The 19,424-nt window shown below is 44.5% G+C and overlaps 2 protein-coding genes across 2 annotated transcripts; both read left to right on the forward strand.

Moving 5' to 3' along the window:
* Positions 1 to 5,911: 5,911 nt before the first annotated feature.
* POU3F4 (POU class 3 homeobox 4) lies at positions 5,912 to 7,552 on the forward strand. Its single transcript, XM_004000681.5, has one exon. It carries the CDS (start codon positions 6,102 to 6,104, stop codon positions 7,185 to 7,187), a length of 1,086 nt encoding a protein of 361 aa, XP_004000730.1. The 5' UTR covers positions 5,912 to 6,101; the 3' UTR covers positions 7,188 to 7,552.
* Positions 7,553 to 8,027: 475 nt separating this feature from the next.
* Positions 8,028 to 16,948, forward strand: LOC123383275. Its single transcript, XM_045050382.1, has 5 exons — positions 8,028 to 8,162; positions 8,326 to 8,451; positions 8,897 to 9,123; positions 9,926 to 9,996; positions 15,942 to 16,948. Exons 1-5 carry the CDS (start codon positions 8,028 to 8,030, stop codon positions 16,934 to 16,936), a joined length of 1,554 nt encoding a protein of 517 aa, XP_044906317.1. The 3' UTR covers positions 16,937 to 16,948.
* The last annotated feature ends 2,476 nt before the right edge of the window (positions 16,949 to 19,424 follow it).

Here is a 19,424-nt window from a genome sequence, read left to right on the forward strand (position 1 = left end):
TCTAACAATCATAAACCTCCTTCCCTACTGAATCCCTCCAGGAAAACAAACCAAAACAAAATTTCTGAATTAAGATAGCAAGTTAAATCTGGTTGCTTGCTTATTTTCAAATATAATAGTGTCTTGCTCACTTGGGGGCCTGGAAATAGTAATGTGAGCCCAGAATACTCAGCAGGTTACTTAATAAAAGTCTCTTCCTAGAATGAGCCCATATTTGATCTGTAATCAAGTTTCCTGTAGTCCTTTCACCTCACAGGGATACAGAATGGTAGCCATTTCAGATAAATACTATTTAGTAAGAAAAGGGGGGTTGGTTGCAAGCGTGCAAGGAAAATAGGATCTCAGTTATGTATGAAATCTGAGCATGTTAAAACTTTAATCCATCCATGAAGAAGGAAGGGTATTGCAATTTGGGGCATCTCTCTTAACTACAAAAGTGACTTATAAAAGCTGTCTAATGTAAAATTACATAATTTATCGATATCTTGAATACTGAATACAGAGTTTAAGATAATAGATTATCTCTACACTCCCTCTGATCAATCATACAGCTGGAACTATAATATTATCCTCTTTAATACTCCCACAATTTCTGACTTTAAGAAAAAATCGAAATAAAGATAAAAACCACTACTGCAGTTTAAATTTGGAAATATTCCACTACTCCATTAAAAAAAACAAAGCTAATTTCACATGGGATCTGTGTTTTGTAAAATCATCAACTGGACTCTTCAAAACTAGTCTCTGTCTAAAGTGCAAAACAAACAACAGCAAAATACCCACAATGATTCCTAGATACCCCAAATCCTGGTGCCGGGAATATGAGAACCATACAGAGTACTGCACAATAGTTCTGTCTCTGTAGAGCTCTTTCCCTGGGACCCTGTAAGATCAGGGTTCACCCACTGACAATGGCAATGGCAAGGGAAGAATTGACCTCAGAAGAGAAACTGAGACTGAATCAATGCGACCTTGACAACACAGCTGTGGGAGCCAGCACCCTTTCCATTTGTCCGTGAGGGTCTCTATTGTCCCTGTCTTTCCTCTAACCATCCTATCCGCAGCCCCAACTACACAATTCCTCAGCACTTCCCAACTGACAATAGATTTTGCTAGTAAATGTCTTGTGCTCTCGAAGATTGAGGTATATGTATTAAATTTTTTCATGATGGATATTTTAATTTTTAAATTACCCTGTGTCCGCTGCAACATTCACTGTATGCTATCTCTCCTCCCCCTCCCCTTTACTCTAAATATCCTTTTCCTCATGTTCAAGGAAAGCCAACATAGTTCTAAATATTTAACTAATTGAGCTTGAATTGGTATTGGCTAATATCTGCTAATGTTGTCTAATTTTTTAAAGATTCTCTCCCAGAATATTATGAGCCCATTTACCTTCCACCACACAGTTTATGAAGAAGAAGAAGAAGAAGAAGAAGAAGAAGAAGAAGAAGAAGAAAAAGAGGAGGAGGAGGAGGAGGAGGAGGAGGAAGAGGAGGAACAACTACTGTAAGAGGAGCTACAGTAGGCCGGTGCTCTGAAGAGCAGTTATGACTCACCGAGAACCTCTAATGAACCCAAAGTACAGACACCAAGAAAAAGTCCTATTTTTCTGTTGTTTTCAGAAGCTGTCCATTTGTTTCCCTTCCCTTATGAGTTCCAAGGTGATAAAAATATGTACTTGTTCCTACCAAGACCAATCTAAGTAGTCCTATTTCCAAAGTGGACTTGTGTTGAAGATGGTTTTCAATCTTGAAGTCATATCTATGTACCACGTCCTACTCTCTAGAACTTCATGCTATATTATACACATTCAAATCTGATCTTTTGGACTCCTTTCCTGACACCCACCCCAATTCTCATCAGCCACAGACCACCTTCCATCCTCCAATTTGTATAGATAATGAGAATGTTTTATAATCTATACTCATATATGAAATCTACATGAGGCATAATCTCCATTTCTGAACGAACCTAGACACAGACTGCCCAGCTGCAACCAAACTCCTATGCTTCCATAGAAGTGCAATTTGAACCACATTAATCTGCTTAATTTCTTTTGTGAGTGCTTCCTTGCTTTCAAAGGGGCTGGGAATGTCTGGGGAAACACTCAGGAGTCGTTATGTATCTTTAAAATTGTGAGGAATGAGAGTCACAGTGAAACCCCAGGTTACAAATAAATGAATAAACATACAAATAAATCAAACCAATCTGACATGTTTTCAGCAATTAATGAAATTTCCCTCTTAGAAAACAAGCAAAGTGATTGGTATGGTGGAGTGGCAAATTTGGATATGAAGGTAACCTAAGAAGGAATGAAGGTTGTGCTGTGTGCTGCTCTAGCAAGAGATTGAAACCTGTTCTACCTTGCTGGAGGCAGGTGTGTGGACTCGATAAAATTACAATTCCTCCACTTCTAACTTGGGTTCCTCTCCAAGATGAGTTTTAGCTATCCCAACCTGCTAGGGTTGGGGCAACTATTATTATTTTCAAACCATAGCCATAGAGGGAGTGGGGTAAATTAGATCTGAAGACCTGTTAATGGACAAGATCAGGATGAAAAGAATTCCAAGCTGTGTATTTAGCCCAACCACCCAAGAGACCAGGTTACCAGTGGTAACTTTGAGTTTAAGGTAAAATAAATCTATGAAAAATAAGTTACCAGCTGTTTGCAACAGTAGCTTCACATGTACTTATTTCTCTCCCATGTCCAGACAGGGTCGTCTATTGAATGAGGCTCTTTTATTTTGCATGGGGCAGGGGATTTGTGACCACGGTCCCCCCTTTTATTCCTCTCTCTATGGAAACCCAGATCATGGGGAGAAATATGCAAGGCCGAATAAAGAGAAGCCACAGAAAGGAGCGCTTGAGAGCGGCATCTGTTACACTTGGGAAGTTAGACTGACAGGAGAGGGCGAAGAAAACCTCTCCAGTAGATTAGTCAGAGCAGCAAGAAGATTTTACTATATGCAGATATTTCCCTCAGAAAACAAAACATCTTACATGCAAGAGAAAATTCTATCACAGCTGCTAGAGGATGGGACTGCACCTGAATTAGGCAGTATCCATATTCATGGGAACTAATTTTTAACAAGGAAGAAAGGAAGGAAGGAAGGAAGGAAGGAAGGAAGGAAGGAAGGAAAGAGTGAGGGAAGAAGGGAAAGAAGAAAAAAATGACAAGGTAAAGAAAGAAAAAAGGAAGATGACTATGTTGGTTTTTGCTCCTGTCAGAAGGCATTCTTACATTAAAAGACCACAGCACAAAAGTGTGAGAAACCTATCACCGGGCACAGTTACCTCTCCCGTGACAGCGGCCCCCTCCCCAGCCTCTGGGCATGGTCTGAACCCCTTTTGCTTGCCTGGAAAAATTGGTTGCCCAGAGTAGAGGGCAAGGGCTAGAGCAAAGTTGATTATAAGAATTCATGCAAGTCAGAATTGGAAAGGGAACCCCTTTTTTGTCCATGCAAAAGCCTTCTAAATTGATAATTACCTTAACCCCCTGAATGACCAGACTAATATTAGTAAGTCTTCACCCAAATGCAGCTGTGATGGTGGGGGTGGGGGAACCCACCATTACAACAACATGGCAATGATCATTATCTTTTTCTTGTATGGTTTTTTTCGTTGCGTTTCCCCCCTGACCTCTAAACTGACATAACGTAGTCAATGGATCCTTAAACAGACAGCCTAACAGATTACCTGAAAACTTTTATTTTTGTTTGATTTTAACAAGTACTTTTTTTCTTCAGGAAGCAAAAGTTCGGATACAAATGAGATTGTATTCTTACAAAGGAAGATACACACAGTTAGTTGGTAGTACAGAAAAGAGGTTATTGAAGAGAAGAGAGGAGGAGAAGAGAAAAGAAGAGGAGAGAAGAGAAGAGAAAGAAGAGAAGAGAAGAGAAGAGAAGAGAAGAGAAGAGAAGAGAAGAGAAGAGAAGAGGGGGGCAGAGGAAGAGACGGAAAGGAAAAATAAATTTCTAGATTAAAAGCAGATAAACGTTTACAACAGGACACCAGTAAAGGAAACCACAATTTCAGTGAGAAGGAAGAGGGGGAGAAGATGGCAAATTATCATCTCTACCAATAACTGCTAAGTGGTTATCCTTTTTTTTTTTTTAAGAGAGAGAAAGAAAGAAATAGATCTCAACCAGACCCCAGGTTTTCCTGCTTAATAGACACAATTTACATTTACCAATATAAACTCCTGTCGCTATCTGCTCTCATAAGAAATTACTCATTTCACAGGAAATAGATGCTGTTTATCTATATAAAGTAATGGCAGAATAGCTCACCTTGTTTTTATTTTTTTTTCTCATTTTCTTGCATTTTCTTCAGATCTGTCTTCTTAGAGACACTAATGCCTTAATGACTTTCTGGTAGCTGCAAGCCTCCTTTTATTTCTGCTAAATATATGAAAATGTATGCAAATTTAAATCAAGCTAAACCTAGTAGCTCTTGCAATATATTTAATGGAATTTCAAACCAATAAAGGAACTCTGATGCTGTCTTCTGTAAGTTCAAATATAATTATGCAGCTAGGTTACCTTCAAAATTATGCAATGGAAGGTCATTTTTTTTTTTAATTCAGAAATCCAGCTGGGTATCCCGTGTTGCCTTTTCTCAGCTAGAGCAAATCTAAAATCTTTGCATTCAGCTTACAAGCAACGCCTTTGAGCAAGGCTGTGGAGTAGTGGGACTTGCCTTCCCCTAACTTATAAAATGCATAGGAGTACAAGTCTTTCTTGTCGTTGTTTCCTCTAACGAAAATGTGAAAACAGTCCTGTCCTCCCAAGCTGAAAGCACTTTCAAGCTGATAGGGATGTGTGTTGGGGGAGTGGTACTTAATGCCAAACAGCCTGCTATCACTCCTCTCTCTCTCTCTCTCTCTCTCTCTCTCTCTCTCTCTCTCTGAATTTTCAGGGTACACTAAAGGATTCCTATTTACTTCAGCTTGTTTGGGAGCGGGAGTGGGAGGGGAAGCAGTGCCTGTTAACAACAATTTTACTAGGGAACATCAGGTGCCTTAGTCAAGAACATTTCCCTATGTACCTAATGAGAGTTGGTCCCATGAGTGTTTGAGGTGAGTATGAGGGATGGCTGCCCATTTCAGCAAGCAATGCCTCTGAAAGAAGTTGTGGGATCCCTGTTGGGAGCTGACATGGAGTAGTAATAAAAAGCAAGTCATCCAATTGACCAACCTCAAAATAAATGAATTTTGCCAGTATCACATTAGATTTTACTTTTATCACATTAGATTTTCCCAAAATCTTCCAGTTCTTCATGCCTTAAATCAAAATTTTCAGAAGAAGCTGGGCATCTCTTTCTTAGATGCTTTCTGAACTTGGTATCAAGTTTCTCATAAATGATAAAGTGAAATAAATAAAACAAGTCAAAGTAGTTCTTAATTCCCTTTGCTCAAAGTTTGTAGGAAGATTTTGGTTTGCAGTCCCCTGCACACAACTAACCCAGGATGTTAAATGAATTTGATTAAAAAAAAAAAAACAATCTATTAAAATCTAGATGACATTTCACCTGGTTATATTGCTTTCTTAGTATATATATAAATACTAATATTTACATATATATACTATTTTACTATATATGTATATATATATAATATTTTTCTCACGATTTCTATTAATCTAAATAATACAAAAGGAATTCTAAAACCAGTTTTCTACTTCACCCCCTATCCATCTCCCCCAACCCCCCAAACACGCACACACTCTCCTTTGATACTTCCCCCTCTCCTACAAATGTCCATGAAGTCCGAGGTGGGAGGGAGGGGGAAAGGGTTAATCAAATGAGCTGCTGCCACTCAGCTCCAGGCAACCAATGGAGCCCAAAGATTGATTTACTTCCTGCTCAGATCTCACTGAAACTCTAAAGCTTCGCCAGCCTAATTTGGAAAGTTAGCCCAGCCTCCCGTGCGGCCATTGGCCAAGCCCGTGGCTGGCCAGGCCGAGATGTGCTGCAATTGGTCACCACATGTGCCGGTAACTCGCTCTTGCGGCTTTGGCTCCCCCCCAACCATAGATGTCAAAGGCTGAAGCTGCTCCCTTTGCCACATTATAACTAGTAGGGGATCCTCACCGACCATGGCCACAGCTGCCTCGAATCCCTACAGCATTCTCAGTTCTAGCTCCCTAGTCCACGCGGACTCTGCGGGGATGCAGCAGGGGAGTCCTTTCCGAAACCCTCAGAAACTTGTCCAAAGTGATTACTTGCAGGGAGTTCCTAGCAATGGGCATCCTCTTGGGCATCATTGGGTGACCAGTCTGGGCGATGGAGGCCCATGGTCTTCCACACTGGCCGCCAACCCTCTGGACCAGCAGGACGTGAAGCCCGGACGCGAAGACCTACAGCTGGGTGCGATCATCCATCACCGCTCACCGCACGTCGCCCACCACTCTCCGCACACTAACCATCCGAATGCCTGGGGGGCTAATCCGGCTCCGAACCCGTCCATCACGTCAAGCGGCCAACCCCTTAACGTGTACTCCCAGTCGGGCTTCACTGTGAGCGGCATGCTGGAGCACGGAGGGCTCACTCCACCGCCGGCCTCCGCCTCCGCACAGAGCCTACACCCAGTGCTCCGGGATCCCCCAGACCACAGCGATCTAGGCTCGCACCACTGCCAGGACCACTCGGACGAGGAGACACCAACCTCGGATGAGTTAGAACAGTTCGCCAAACAGTTCAAACAAAGAAGAATCAAATTGGGCTTCACGCAGGCCGACGTGGGGCTGGCGCTAGGCACACTGTACGGCAACGTTTTCTCACAGACCACTATCTGCAGGTTCGAGGCCTTGCAGCTGAGCTTCAAGAACATGTGCAAGCTGAAGCCGCTGCTGAACAAGTGGCTGGAGGAGGCTGATTCGTCCACTGGGAGCCCGACCAGCATTGACAAAATCGCTGCTCAGGGCCGCAAGCGCAAGAAGCGAACCTCCATCGAGGTGAGTGTCAAGGGCGTACTGGAAACGCATTTCCTCAAGTGTCCCAAGCCTGCCGCGCAGGAGATTTCCTCGCTGGCAGACAGCCTCCAGTTGGAGAAAGAAGTGGTGCGTGTCTGGTTCTGTAATCGAAGACAGAAAGAGAAAAGAATGACTCCACCAGGGGATCAGCAGCCACATGAGGTTTATTCACACACCGTGAAAACAGACACGTCCTGCCACGATCTCTGACTGCAGGAAGCAAGGAAGCGGCCGGCCGCACTGGGAGCAGCGCGCATTTCTTTCTCTCCCACTCTCTTCCTTTCACTTCAGCTTTATTATTGCTATCTAGAGAGATAGCAATAGCTAGATATAAAGATAGGGCTCTTCAGTCTCTCATCTTTTTTCTTCCTTTTTTTTTTTTCAATAGGGGATTCTAACTTATACTAAGAAAGGAAACACACTCACACACGCATTCCAGCTTCTCAAGGCTGATATACAGTAGTGTTAAGCAGTTCAGGAGGGGACCTCACATACCCTGCCGCCAGGGCGACTGTTTCCTCCAACCTTTTCTGCTGATCAAAACATATTGTTTACTTTGAGTAAGGTTTGTTTGGTTGCTCCTCTCTTTAATGAACAAGGAGTGGGGTAACGTGGGGGTGGGGTAGGGATGGGGAAGGGGGGGGTGGGAAAACAGATGTGTGCCTCTGAATAACCTTTCAGCGCCTTGGTTATAGCAGCTGTATTTCAGGTGAAATCTGTTTTACAATAGACTAGTTTTGCATTTTTTAAAACTTCTATAGCGTTTCTAAATGTCTGCGGTGTTTTACTACAAGCTGTACACAATATTTGTGAGATAATTTGTATCTAATCGGCCACTCCACATTATTGTTGCTATTATTATTATTCCTTCATTGAGCTGATGGTTTTCTAATTGCTTAAAAAAGGCAGGGGGACTGGAAGGAGGAGGGGAAGAGATGTCCACCCGTCCATCCACCCCCTATCCTAAATCTGCATGGAGAGAAGAGGTACAATGGAGAGAGTTGTTGATGATGGTATTGGAGATATATATGTAATTTTTTGGAGGGTACAATGCCTGGGATAGGCAGAATAGGCAAGCCTATTGGGTTTGCAAACCACAGCGAAGTAGGAGAGGCGATGTTGAAGCTTTCCGCCCTCCCTCTCGGATCTGTGGAGCCCTCGCAGGCTTCTACAGCGCAGATCCGGGTGCCATAAAAGGATTTGGCTGTGGCACCCGGCAAAAGAGATCAGCCTGCGGTGCTAAGAGACCTCCGCACCTACTGAAGTCCGGAATGCCTTCACTCAGAACTCCCTAAGGGCCCCATGCCTCACCAGGACCACTAGCGCGACTCCACCTTGGCCTTTGTAGGCGAAGGACTTTGTATTCACATATATTTGCTTTCGCTGGAGACGACTATCCCGAGACGCTGGCGACGACAGACTCACTGAGTGCCTCTCAATTCAGTTCACCTTCAGTTCACTACCTGCTCTCCAAGTGAGAAACCATCGGGGAGGGATGGCAAGTGGGGTGGTGGACAGGTGCTCTCTGCTCCGTGCAGAACGACAATGAAATGATTGGCAAAGGTCATAGGGATTCTGGTCTAGCTTCGTACCACCTCCTCTCCGGTGTATACATACCGCTGTCTCAGAGTGGTTTCACGGGAAGCTGTCTCCGCGTCCCAGACAAGCACAGCTGGTAGAAGCCCACAGCGATGATTAAGCTAGATAGCGAGCGCCCTGGCGGCTCGGTTTCTGGGTTTTTGTTTGTTTGTTTGTTTGTTTCTGTTTTTTAATCTGTGTGTGCATGACTGCGCGTGGAAATGTGTGAGTAGATAGATGCGTGTATCCTATTACTATTTACAAAAACAAAAACTACATAAAATCTCTCTAGGCTGTGTAGAAATCCAAAAAATATACAGTTGTTCTGGCTTTATTGCTAGCTCTCCTGTCTACACGCCAGGTCCACAGGGCACCTCATTCTTAATGAGGACACGTGTGCAGGGCCGGCCAAGCACCCAACACCCAGACACAGTCCGCGGGACCTGGCTGGGGGCTCCGCATGCCTAGGCTGCCTGCCTGGCCTGGCCTTCAGGTGCAGCTTTGGCAGACAAAGCCTCAAACTACTTAAAGACCAAAAAGCCCAGGACTCCTTGTGGAGGATGCGCTAGTACGGGCTTCCAGGCCTCTGGTCCACCGCACTGTGTCTCCCTCAGCTGCAGGTTGAAGAACATGTGTTAATTCAAATCCCGGACCCATTTTCTTTTTTGTGAAGCCTCTGCATTCTGTTGGTAGATGGGTTTTCGTTCTGGGATTTTTTTGTTTGTTTTGTTTTCCCTCACTGAGTTCGTGTTTTACAACTGTTAGGGTTTTTTGGTTTGAATTTTTTTTTTTTTCTTCGCAGTTAAGCGCTCTGGTTCAAACCTGAGTTAACCCAAATATTTCTGCCGACTTTATAACTGTACAGTTTTGTATATTAAACGTTTTTGAAGTGATTAATTTAAAGAAAGATCATTTAGTTTATTCATTTAGTGACTGATGTATAATAAACACTATTTTCATTAAGAGTTGCTTTTTCAACTATTTTATTCAAATTGCCTATTGCAGTTGCCAGCAATTATTTATTTTCAATAAATTCTGCATTATGTTTAAAAGAAAACTCAAAGATGAGTCGGGTGTCAAAAAGAAAACAATTCGCTGTAATGTTTGATGTGAACAGTTTTAGTCGAGGGGTTTATATTGACGCAATATTTTATTGTCGTAAAAGATTTAAAATAAAACATTTAAATAAAACATTTTTCCAAAAAAAATCGTTGTTGTTTTCTTTCTTTCCTCCTTTCTTTATTGTGTGGTGTGTGAAGTGAAGCATTTAAATAGAGACACATTTCTGGTGAGCACTGCATCTGCTCTGCTTAAGGTTAGAAATCATTAGTCATTGTTTTGATTCTTGATTCTCTCACTCTGACTTTTAGCCTTTCATACACTCACAGCGTGGCCTGTTATCTTGCACATGCCCATGCTCAAGCAAAACACACCCCAAATGGTGGGAAATGGCCTGGGGAAACCCAGCGGGATAGGGGGGTTATTTCAGGACTTGCAATATTGTTCATGTTCTCTGAATGGAGTATCTGTCTCTAGTCCAGCAGACAGACCTTTCTCTAAAACAGCCCCTCCTGAAACTGGACCCAGACCTTCGCTGAGGCTTTCATCTTGCTTCCATGCAACCACCCCTCTTCTGGTCAGGGACCATTACCTTCTGGTAGATGATCTCTCATTCAGCTGATGAAGGATGAAAAGATGACTAAATGTAAGAAGTGCTCTCCTTCTTAAGGTTCCCTTTGGGCTCAGAAACTCCGATAAACTGTTGTCCACTTAGTGTTGCCCGCTAATGATGAATTCTATTCATTCCTATATGACTTTGGGGAAAGAAAAAATCATTACACAGAGACATTTGGAAGAAAAGTTCAATTTATTACTCTTCTTCCCACTCCCATATACCACTTCACCTCTATTATTTTGCCACAAGGCCCTCCATAAAATAAGGAACAATTATCTGTAGCAGAGTAATGGCCGAGGAGTAATTTACTAAATCAGAAGCAGTTGTGTTTTACGATTTTGTACGTATCCAACTTTTGTCTACAAGACAATAGTCTTGTATCCAAGACTTATCCAACTTTTTGTTTTCGTAGATTTTTATCAAGCAATAGGCAAGACGTTTAACTACAACTCTCCAACAGCCAAACCATTCTCAACTCATGTTCTGAAATGTTTCTTGTTAGGCAAAGAAAAATTGTTTAATCACTTTAATAAGTAATAATGATCACATCTAATATCCCGCATTTTTTCGATTGCCTGATTATTTACAGCTGCACCGCGCACAATGCACATGCCAGTGTTGTGTATGAAATATACTACATGTTCTTTGTATGCCCATTGGCATATCTCCATAAATAATACTGATTTCATAGAGATGTACCTACAATCACAAAACATATAGTCTTAAACTTGTTGGTTCTCTTTCTGTTCATACCAACTAACCTCTTTCTATTTCAATATCCTATATGAATTTTGAATTGATTAAAATGTTACAGCTTTTCTCATTAAAGTACACAGAAACCAACTAGCAATGTACTCTAAAGTTTTTGACAGGGCCATAAACAGATGTTTTAGAAGATACTTATATAAGTTTATAGATCTAGACATCTGTACTATCAATATTTTTACTATGTATTATTGATAAATATATTTTATACATATTTGAGAGATTTGTTTCCTTTACCGCCTCTTTTCTTTCTCTTAAAATATAACTAAGGCTTATTTGGCTTTTATGATGACCTCTTTATTAACCTTGTTATAGCATTTACATAACATTTTCATTAAAATTCAGGGGATGTTGGTGCCTCTGCCTGGGACTTTCTTTGTATTGAAGTTGCTACCATCCCATTCCCAACCAAAGCCTTTGTAGGGAAAGCAGCTTTGGCCTTAGTTTCTCTTAGGCCTTCATAGCAGTGGCTTTCTCTCCAACTTTAATTGGTGTGTTAAAAAAGAATAATATTTAATAGGTAAATGTAAAAGTTTCATCCCTATCACCTGATCAGAACAATAGAAAATGAATAGATTGTGGAGAGGGTGAGTGTGGAGGGTGTGGGATGTGAAAAGAGCAAGTATTTAGATGCTACAGATCTTTAAACAAAGTCAAATATGTGAATCAAGTGTATGTTTGTATGTAGACATTGATTGTATATATGGGCGTGGCTCTTTGTATGCATAACAAAAGGTAAATAGATTACTATCCTCCAGCATATATCTTCCCAAGAATAAAAGAAGAGAAATATTAATCCTGGGAATAGATTTCTTATCTTTAAAAAGAAAAGGTTAAGGGAAACTATTGCCTGCATTAGTACATGAGCTGTGTTAGTCTTCAATAAAATCAAACACTGTTTCCTTGGAAATATTTAGCATTCAGATATTCTCCTTGTTCCCAAGTCAGGATGCTACTGTTGTTTTAATTGCTTGTAGGCTTTTTTAAAAAAAAAGTTAATGTTTTTATTTATTTTTGAAGGAGAGAGAGAGACAGAGCATGAGCGGGGAAGGAGCAGAGAGAGAGGGAAACACAGAATTCGAAGCAGGCTCCAGGCTCTAAGCTTTCAGCACAGAGCCTGATGCGGGGCTTGAACTCATAAACCTCGAGATCATGACCTGAGCCAAAGTCAGATGCTTAACTGACTGAGCCAACCAGGTGCCCCAAATTGCTTGTAGGCTTTAAATAGAAACATAAATTTCTGTTTTTACTTAAAATATCTGTTTTAGTAAGGAGGGAGGTAAAGAATAGGGGGAAATGGATTAGTGGGAAATAATTAGAAGTTAGAACGTAGTTTCCCCAAAAAATAATGTATTTTTTTCACCTGTCATATTTTTAAAGACATATGGAACCTAAAAATTGTGGAAATTATTTCTATGAATTGACATTTAAAAATCCAAAAATGTGGCTCTTTCAGAAGGTTTTCAAATGAAGGAAAAGTAATGATGCAAAACACTAGAGTGTAAATTGGTATCACTTGCACTCATCCATTCTGTAAAATAAAAGGATAGAACGTTTATTACACTTGCCACCAAATAGTAATTTTAAAAATAGTAATAGCCTCCAACTTACTCATTTACAGATGTTAATTTTTAAAGCATTAAGAAAAATGAATATAAAATATATTTGAAATCAATTAAGAGTTTTTTTAATAAGATGAAGATGAAATAAAAGTACCTTTTCTTTTTGAATTTTTTAAATTTTTATTTATTTTTGAGAGAGAGATTGAGAGACAGAGCACGAGTGGGTGAGGAGCAGAGAGAGAGGGAGACACAGAATCTGAAACAGGCTCCAGGCTCTGAGCTGTCAGCACAAAACCCTATGCGGGGCTCGATCTCATGGACTGCTAGATCATGACCTGAGCTGTAGTCAGACGCTTAGCTGACTGAACCACCCAGGTGCCCCAAAAGTACCTTTTCTTAAGAACACTGCTCGTAGAACATTTCTAAAATTAGGGGATCATTTAAGAGAATAAGGTCATGCAAACAAAATCCAGTTAACTTCTGCTATCTCTAAGAAGGTGGGGGTAGGGAGGATCATATGCATGAAACTAGATTATTGTTTCTATAAACAGAATCCACAAAATTAAACCTTTGTGCATTCCAGTTAAAAAATACATAGATCACTATGCTTTCTTTCATAAATATGAGAATAAAACTTATACATATTCAAACATTATATAACTAGCTAGAACACTGGATTCCCTTAACAACAGTAATTGTTATCAAGGAGTATTTAGTATAAGATGGGTTCATTTTGGATGTCTTCCAAGGGGGCTTGTTTGCTCAACTATCAAAAGAGCCTCATTACCAGGTGGCTTAACTCTTTAAGGGAGAAAATCCTAGGACAGCTGGGTTTTGGGTAAAACTCTACAGTATTTAATACATGTATATAGACATACTCACAACTGTAAACTTGCTCCCTCCACCTTCCCCTCCTTCTACACTCACACTTGCATACAGATAGGATGATGTAACAGAAAGCAGGCTGTCCTCAAAGGCAGGAAAGAAATGAACTCATTGACCAATTCATTAGGTATGTCTTTTCTTTTCATCTCTCTAGCTACTCAAACTGTTTCCACACTATTCTGGCATAGCTAATTGAAAAGACAAAAAAGTCATCCTATCAACCTCTTGTTTTATCTGAAAGGGCAGGCCTACCCCGGCCAACTCCATCTTGTTCTATGTCCTTCACCTTGACCACGCCTCCTCCCCTTGAGTAACCTCCGGCTCACCTGTTCAAACTTCCCAATCAAAACAAGCCCAGCGACCTGCTTAACAGGACCACGACCCTTCCTCAGCCAATCGGCTGAGGCCACAGCCATTACCTCACCAACTGCCCCTAGACCCCAATAAAACCTTTGTGCTTTTGAAATTCGCTCCCCCCCCCCTCCGCCCATATCTCACTATCTTACTGCTGCATTGGTGCAGGTAGGGGATTGAGCTCGAGCTAGCTCAAATAAAGGCTCTTTTGCTTTTGCATTGGACTGGGTTCCCTGGTGGTCTTTGGGGATCATGAATTCTGGGCATAACATTTGGGGGCTTGGCCTGGGATCCCCAAGACTCCTGAGGGACCCCTGACCCGGAGAGCCTGACTGGCCACGGTTAGTGTCTGTTCGTTCTGTCTTTTCTGTGTGAGCTCATTTCTGGAATTCTGGTAGTGCCCGACGCAGTCTAAGTGGACGCACTGGAGGACCACGGGCCGGGAGTTTCAGAAGATGTTCCAATCCTCCCTTTTGGAGGGACATGGAATCCCCTCAAAGGTCTGAGAGGAGGCAGGTCGCTCCCACTGGTAGGTGTGAGGCCGTCGTCTAGCTTTTGGTTTTGGAGGGACGTGGAATCCCCTCAAAGGTCTGAGCTAGCTTTCAGTTTTGCTTCCATGGGGTTGGAAGACTGTTTCTAAGGGCCCTCTGTTTGTCTGTTTCTGTGTTTCTCTGTTTTGTTCTGTGGACTTACTGGACGGACGTTATGGGACAGACTCAGACTACCCCTCTACCCACCCTCTTGGCTTAAGCCCTTCCTAGCCCCACTCCCTCCGGAGCCAAAACCCATTCTTGCCTTGCAGGGGACAGAGAAGAAGGCAAACAAGAAAAGTCTTACCCAGCCTTCAGCACCCTTCTACCCTGTCCTACAAGGGGGGATAAAGAAGAATTAATTTTTCCTCCCCCGTATAACCCCTCTAGAATGCCGGAAGAACACCATCCTCCCCCTCCCGGGGGGAGGCAGACACTGTTCTGAGAGCTAAAGGCTGAAAGGCTCCACTGGGAGCCTGCCCTTTACCAGACAAAGGGCTCAGAGGGAGCAATCCGACTCCGCCTCCGCCGCCAACTCCACTATTCTGCCCCTGGGAGCCATCGGACCCCCAGACGCGGAGGGGAATCAGCCCCATCACTATTGGCCTTTTGCCACTAGTGACCTCTACAATTGGAAAGCTCAGAATCCTAAGTTTTCCGAGAAACCGGCAGGGCTTATTGATTTATTAGACTCTGTTCTTTTTACCCATCAGCCCACGTGGGACGATTGCCAGCAGCTTTTGCAGGTCCTGTTCACGACTGAAGAAAGAAAAAGAATCCTCAATGGGGACCAAAAACTAGTTCTGGGCACAGATGGGAATCCCACCACCAACCAGGCTCAGATAGATGCCTCCTTCCCCTTAACTCAGCCCCAGTGGGATTTCAACACGGCAGAAGGTAAGGAGAGGCTCCGGGTCTACTGCCAGACTCTAATGGGGGGGTCTCCGAATGGCTGCTAGAAAGCCAACCAATTTGGCCAAGGTAAGAAATGTACAACAGGAAAAAGATGAATCTTCGGCTGCCTTTTTAGAACAGATCATGGAGGCATTCCGTACCTATACCCCCATGGATCCAGAGGCTCCGGAAAGCAAGGCAGCTGTTATCATGGCCTTTGTAAACCAATAGGCCACAGACATTAGGAGAAAATTACAGAAAACAGACTAGGAGAAAAAAGTCTGCAGGACTTACTGGTGGTAGCCGAAAAGGTATATAATAACCGGGAGCCTCCTGAGGACAAGCAGGTTCGTGCTATGGCAGTTGCCAGCAGTAAGCAGACTCGAGACCTGGCCAGAATACTGCTAGCTACCACTGCTGACTTCCCTGAGGAACGAGACCGCCATCTCTGACAGCTGGCAGACGACTCAAGAAAAGGTAAAGGAACCACCAAGGGGGGGAAGCAGAGGCTGCAGAAAGATCAGTGCGCATACTGCAAAGAGACAGAGCATTGGGCCCAAGGTTGTCCTAAAAGGGCCGGCGGGAAGGGAAGCAAGACTGGTGGAGTAAAAGTCCTAGAGCTAGATGAACTGAGTGATCAGGGAGTCGGGGTTCAGACCCTCTCCCCAACCCAGGGTAACTCTGAAAGTGGAGGGGACCCCTGTTGACTTCCTCATCGACACCGGAGCACAACATTCGGTCCTCCGCACCCCACAAGGAAAACTAGCCAGCAAGAAGTCCTGGGTACAAGGGGTAACTGGTATGAGCCAGTATTCATGGACTACCCGAAGAATGGTAGATTTGGGGATGGTCTGGGTATCCCACTCCTTTATGGTAATACCAGAATGCCCCTACCTGCTGTTAGGACGGGACTTACTGACAAAGATTGGAGCTCAGATAACTTTCAGACAAGGGGGGCCTCAGGTCACCGATGGCAAGGGCCACCCCATCCAGGTCCTGACCATGAAACTGGAGGATGAATACCGCCTCCACCAGGAGGCACTCCCAAGAGAGGATAATATAGACAGATGGCTACAAGAATTCCCCTCGGTTTGGGCAGAGACGGGGGGGGGGGGGATAGGACTAGCTGCTCACAGGACCCCGGTCCTGGTAGAGCTCAAGCCAGGAGAAAGTCCGGTAAGGATCAAACAATACCCCATGTCTCAGGAGGCCCTGAAGGGGATCCAGCCACACATCCGGAGACTACAAAGCCTAGGGGTACTAATTCCTTGCCAGTCTCCCTGGAACACCCCCTTACTGCCAGTCAAAAAGCCTCACACAAATGACTACCGACTGGTACAAGACCTCCGGGAAGTAAATAAGAGGGTCACGGACATACACCCGACTGTTCCCAACCCATATACTCTCTTGAGCTCCTTGGCGCCCTCCAGGGTCTGGTATACTGTACTAGATTTAAAGGACGCCTTCTTCAGTCTGCCGTTGGCACCCCAGAGCCAACCCTTGTTCGCCTTCGAGTGGCATGATCCGGAGGAGGGCTACAGTGGGCAACTCACCTGGACACGGCTACTTCAGGGATTCAAAAATTCACCCACCATCTTCGACATGGCATTACAGGAGGACCTGGGTGAGTACAGAAGGGAGCACCCTGGCCTCACCCTCCTACAGTACGTAGATGACATCCTGATTGCTGCCAACATGGCCAAAGACTGTGAGTGAGGGACCCAGGACCTGCTGGCTACCCTGGGGGCCTTAGGGTACCAGGCATCCGCGAAGAAGGCTCAAATATGCAGGGAGAGGGTAAGTTACCTGGGATATATCTTGGAGGGTGGACAGCGGTGGTTATCAGATGCTAGAAAAGAAACTGTCCTAAAGACCTCTACTCCCACCTCCCGAAGAGAAGTAAGGGAATTCTTAGGATCAGCCGGCTACTGCCGCCTCTGGGTTCCAGGTTTTGCTGAGATCGCCAGGCCCCTATATGAAGCTACCAAAGAGGGGAAAACATTTAAATGGGCTGAAAAAGAAGAAACTGCCTTTAATCAGTTAAAAAAGCCCCTCCTAAGTGCCCCAGCCCTGGGTCTACCAGACATTACGAAGCCCTTCCACCTCTGTGTAGACGAACATAAGGGAATAGCAAAAGGGGTTCTAACTCAAGCCTTAGGCCCCTGGAACCGCCCGGTGGCTTACCTGTCCAAGAAACTAGACCCAGTGGCTGCCAGCTGGCCGCCATGCCTAAGAATTATTGCGGTGACAGCACTCCTGGTCAAGGACTCAGATAAACTGACCCTAGGACAGGAGATCTGGATCACAACCCCACACGCCATTGAAGGGGTCCTGAAAGAGCCTCCTGATAGATGGATGAGCAACACACGTATGACTCACTACCAGAGCCTCCTACTCAACCCTCCATGAGTGCAGTTCCACCCCAGTGCAGCCCTCAATCCTGCAACCCTGCTGCCCGACCCTGACCTAGGTGTTCCACTACATGACTGTGCGGAATCCTGGAACAAGTACATGGATTCCAGACGGACCTGACCGACCAGCCCCTCCCCGATGCCGAGGCTACTTGGTTCACTGATGGCAGCAGCTTTGTGTGAGACGGACACAGGTATGCAGGTGCAGCGGAGGTCACCGAAACAGACACCGTATGGGCGGAGGCTCTACCCTCCAGAATGTCAGCCCAGTGAGCAGAGCTCATAGTCCTCACCAAGGCGCTGATGCTGGGAGCTAGAAAATGGCTTAACAACTACTGGACTTGGGAGACCCAGTTTTACCAGACCAGCCCAAATACTCCCGGGAGGAGTTACAGTGGATCAAGAAACTCCCCATGGCCCAGGAGATAAAGGGATGGTGGTATATACCTAACAAGGAGCTCGTCCTGCCAGACCGGCTCGGAGTCTCACTATTAGAGCAAGTTGTATCTGCCTGCAAGACCTGCCAACTCACCAACGCGAGAGCCACATCAAATAAAAAAGGAACCAGGCTCAGAGGCACCAGACCGGGAGCCCAATGGGAAGTCGACTTCACTGAAGTCAAACCAGGAAAGTATGGTTATAAATATCTTTTAGTATTTACAGACACCTTCTCTGGCTGGGTGGAGACATACCCAACCAAGCATGAAACAGCTCAGACGGTGGCTAAGAAGCTACTAGAAGACATCTTACCCAATTATGGTTTTCCTGCCATGATAGGATCAGACAATGGACCAGCTTTTATCTCGCAGGTAACGCAGGCAGTAGCCAAGGCGGTGGGGGCAAACTGGAAATTACATTGTGCTTATAGTCCCCAGAGCTCAGGACAGGTAGAAAGAATGAATAGAACCCTAAAAGAGACCCTTACCAAATTAACCATGGAGACTGGTGGGGACTGGGTGGCTCTCCTACCGTATGCCCTTTACCGTGTTAGGAACACTCCTTACACTCTGGGTTTTACTCCCTACGAGATCATGTTTGGCAGGCCACCCCCTATTATTCCCAACCTTCTTGCTAAGTTTAAAGATCAAGAACTTTTTCTTTCCTTGAGAGGGCTCCAGAGGGCACACGAGGACATTTGGCTGTGCCTCCGTGCCATCTACAAGACTGGCCCGACCCTGACATCTCATCAGTACAGGCCGGGAGACTGGGTCTACATCAAGAGACACCACCGAGAGACCCTCGAGGTGTGCTGGAAGGGACCCTACATCGTGGTGCTGACAACCCCCACCGCTCTCAAAGTAGACAGCATTGCGACCTGGGTCCATCACACCCACATTTGGCCAGCGGACCCCACCTCAATCCGGAAGGACTTCATCACGGGATGGGCCATCAATCGGGACCAACACAACCCGCTCAAGCTCAAGCTACAGTGCATTCGACCCACTTAATATTGGTAACTCTGTTAACTCTGCTTGTTATTGATCATGCTACCAGGAGTCCCCACGCTCCCCAAAACATCACCTGGCAGATCATAGACACCAGCTCAGGGACAATACTTAATCGGACCTCCCAGAGCCACCCCAGGGACACTTGGTTCCCAGAACTTTGTGTAGACCTCCAAACTCTGTTCCCCTTGTCACCATAAATGCAGCCGGTCCCATGATTGGGTCCATAAGCTACATGACAAGGGGGGAATGAAAGGGTGGGCCTATGCTGGCCAACTCCATCTTGTTCTGTGTCCTTCACCTTGACCACGCCTCCTCCCCTTGAGTAACCTCCCGCTCACCCTTCAA

Source organism: Felis catus, chromosome X (assembly GCF_018350175.1).
Source record: "Felis catus isolate Fca126 chromosome X, F.catus_Fca126_mat1.0, whole genome shotgun sequence".
Classification (NCBI taxonomy): Eukaryota; Metazoa; Chordata; class Mammalia; order Carnivora; family Felidae; genus Felis; species Felis catus.

Bases quoted from the DNA above. Each gene is read 5' to 3' on its own strand.
- POU3F4 (XM_004000681.5), top strand. From the start codon at position 6,102: ATGGCCACAGCTGCCTCGAATCCCTACAGCATTCTCAGTTCTAGCTCC.
- LOC123383275 (XM_045050382.1), top strand. From the start codon at position 8,028: ATGCCTGGGATAGGCAGAATAGGCAAGCCTATTGGGTTTGCAAACCAC. The intron at 8,163-8,325 runs GTGCCATAAAAG...TGGCCTTTGTAG, and splicing joins CTTCTACAGCGCAGATCCGG to GCGAAGGACTTTGTATTCAC. The intron at 9,124-9,925 runs GTACGGGCTTCC...TCTGACTTTTAG, and splicing joins TCCTTGTGGAGGATGCGCTA to CCTTTCATACACTCACAGCG.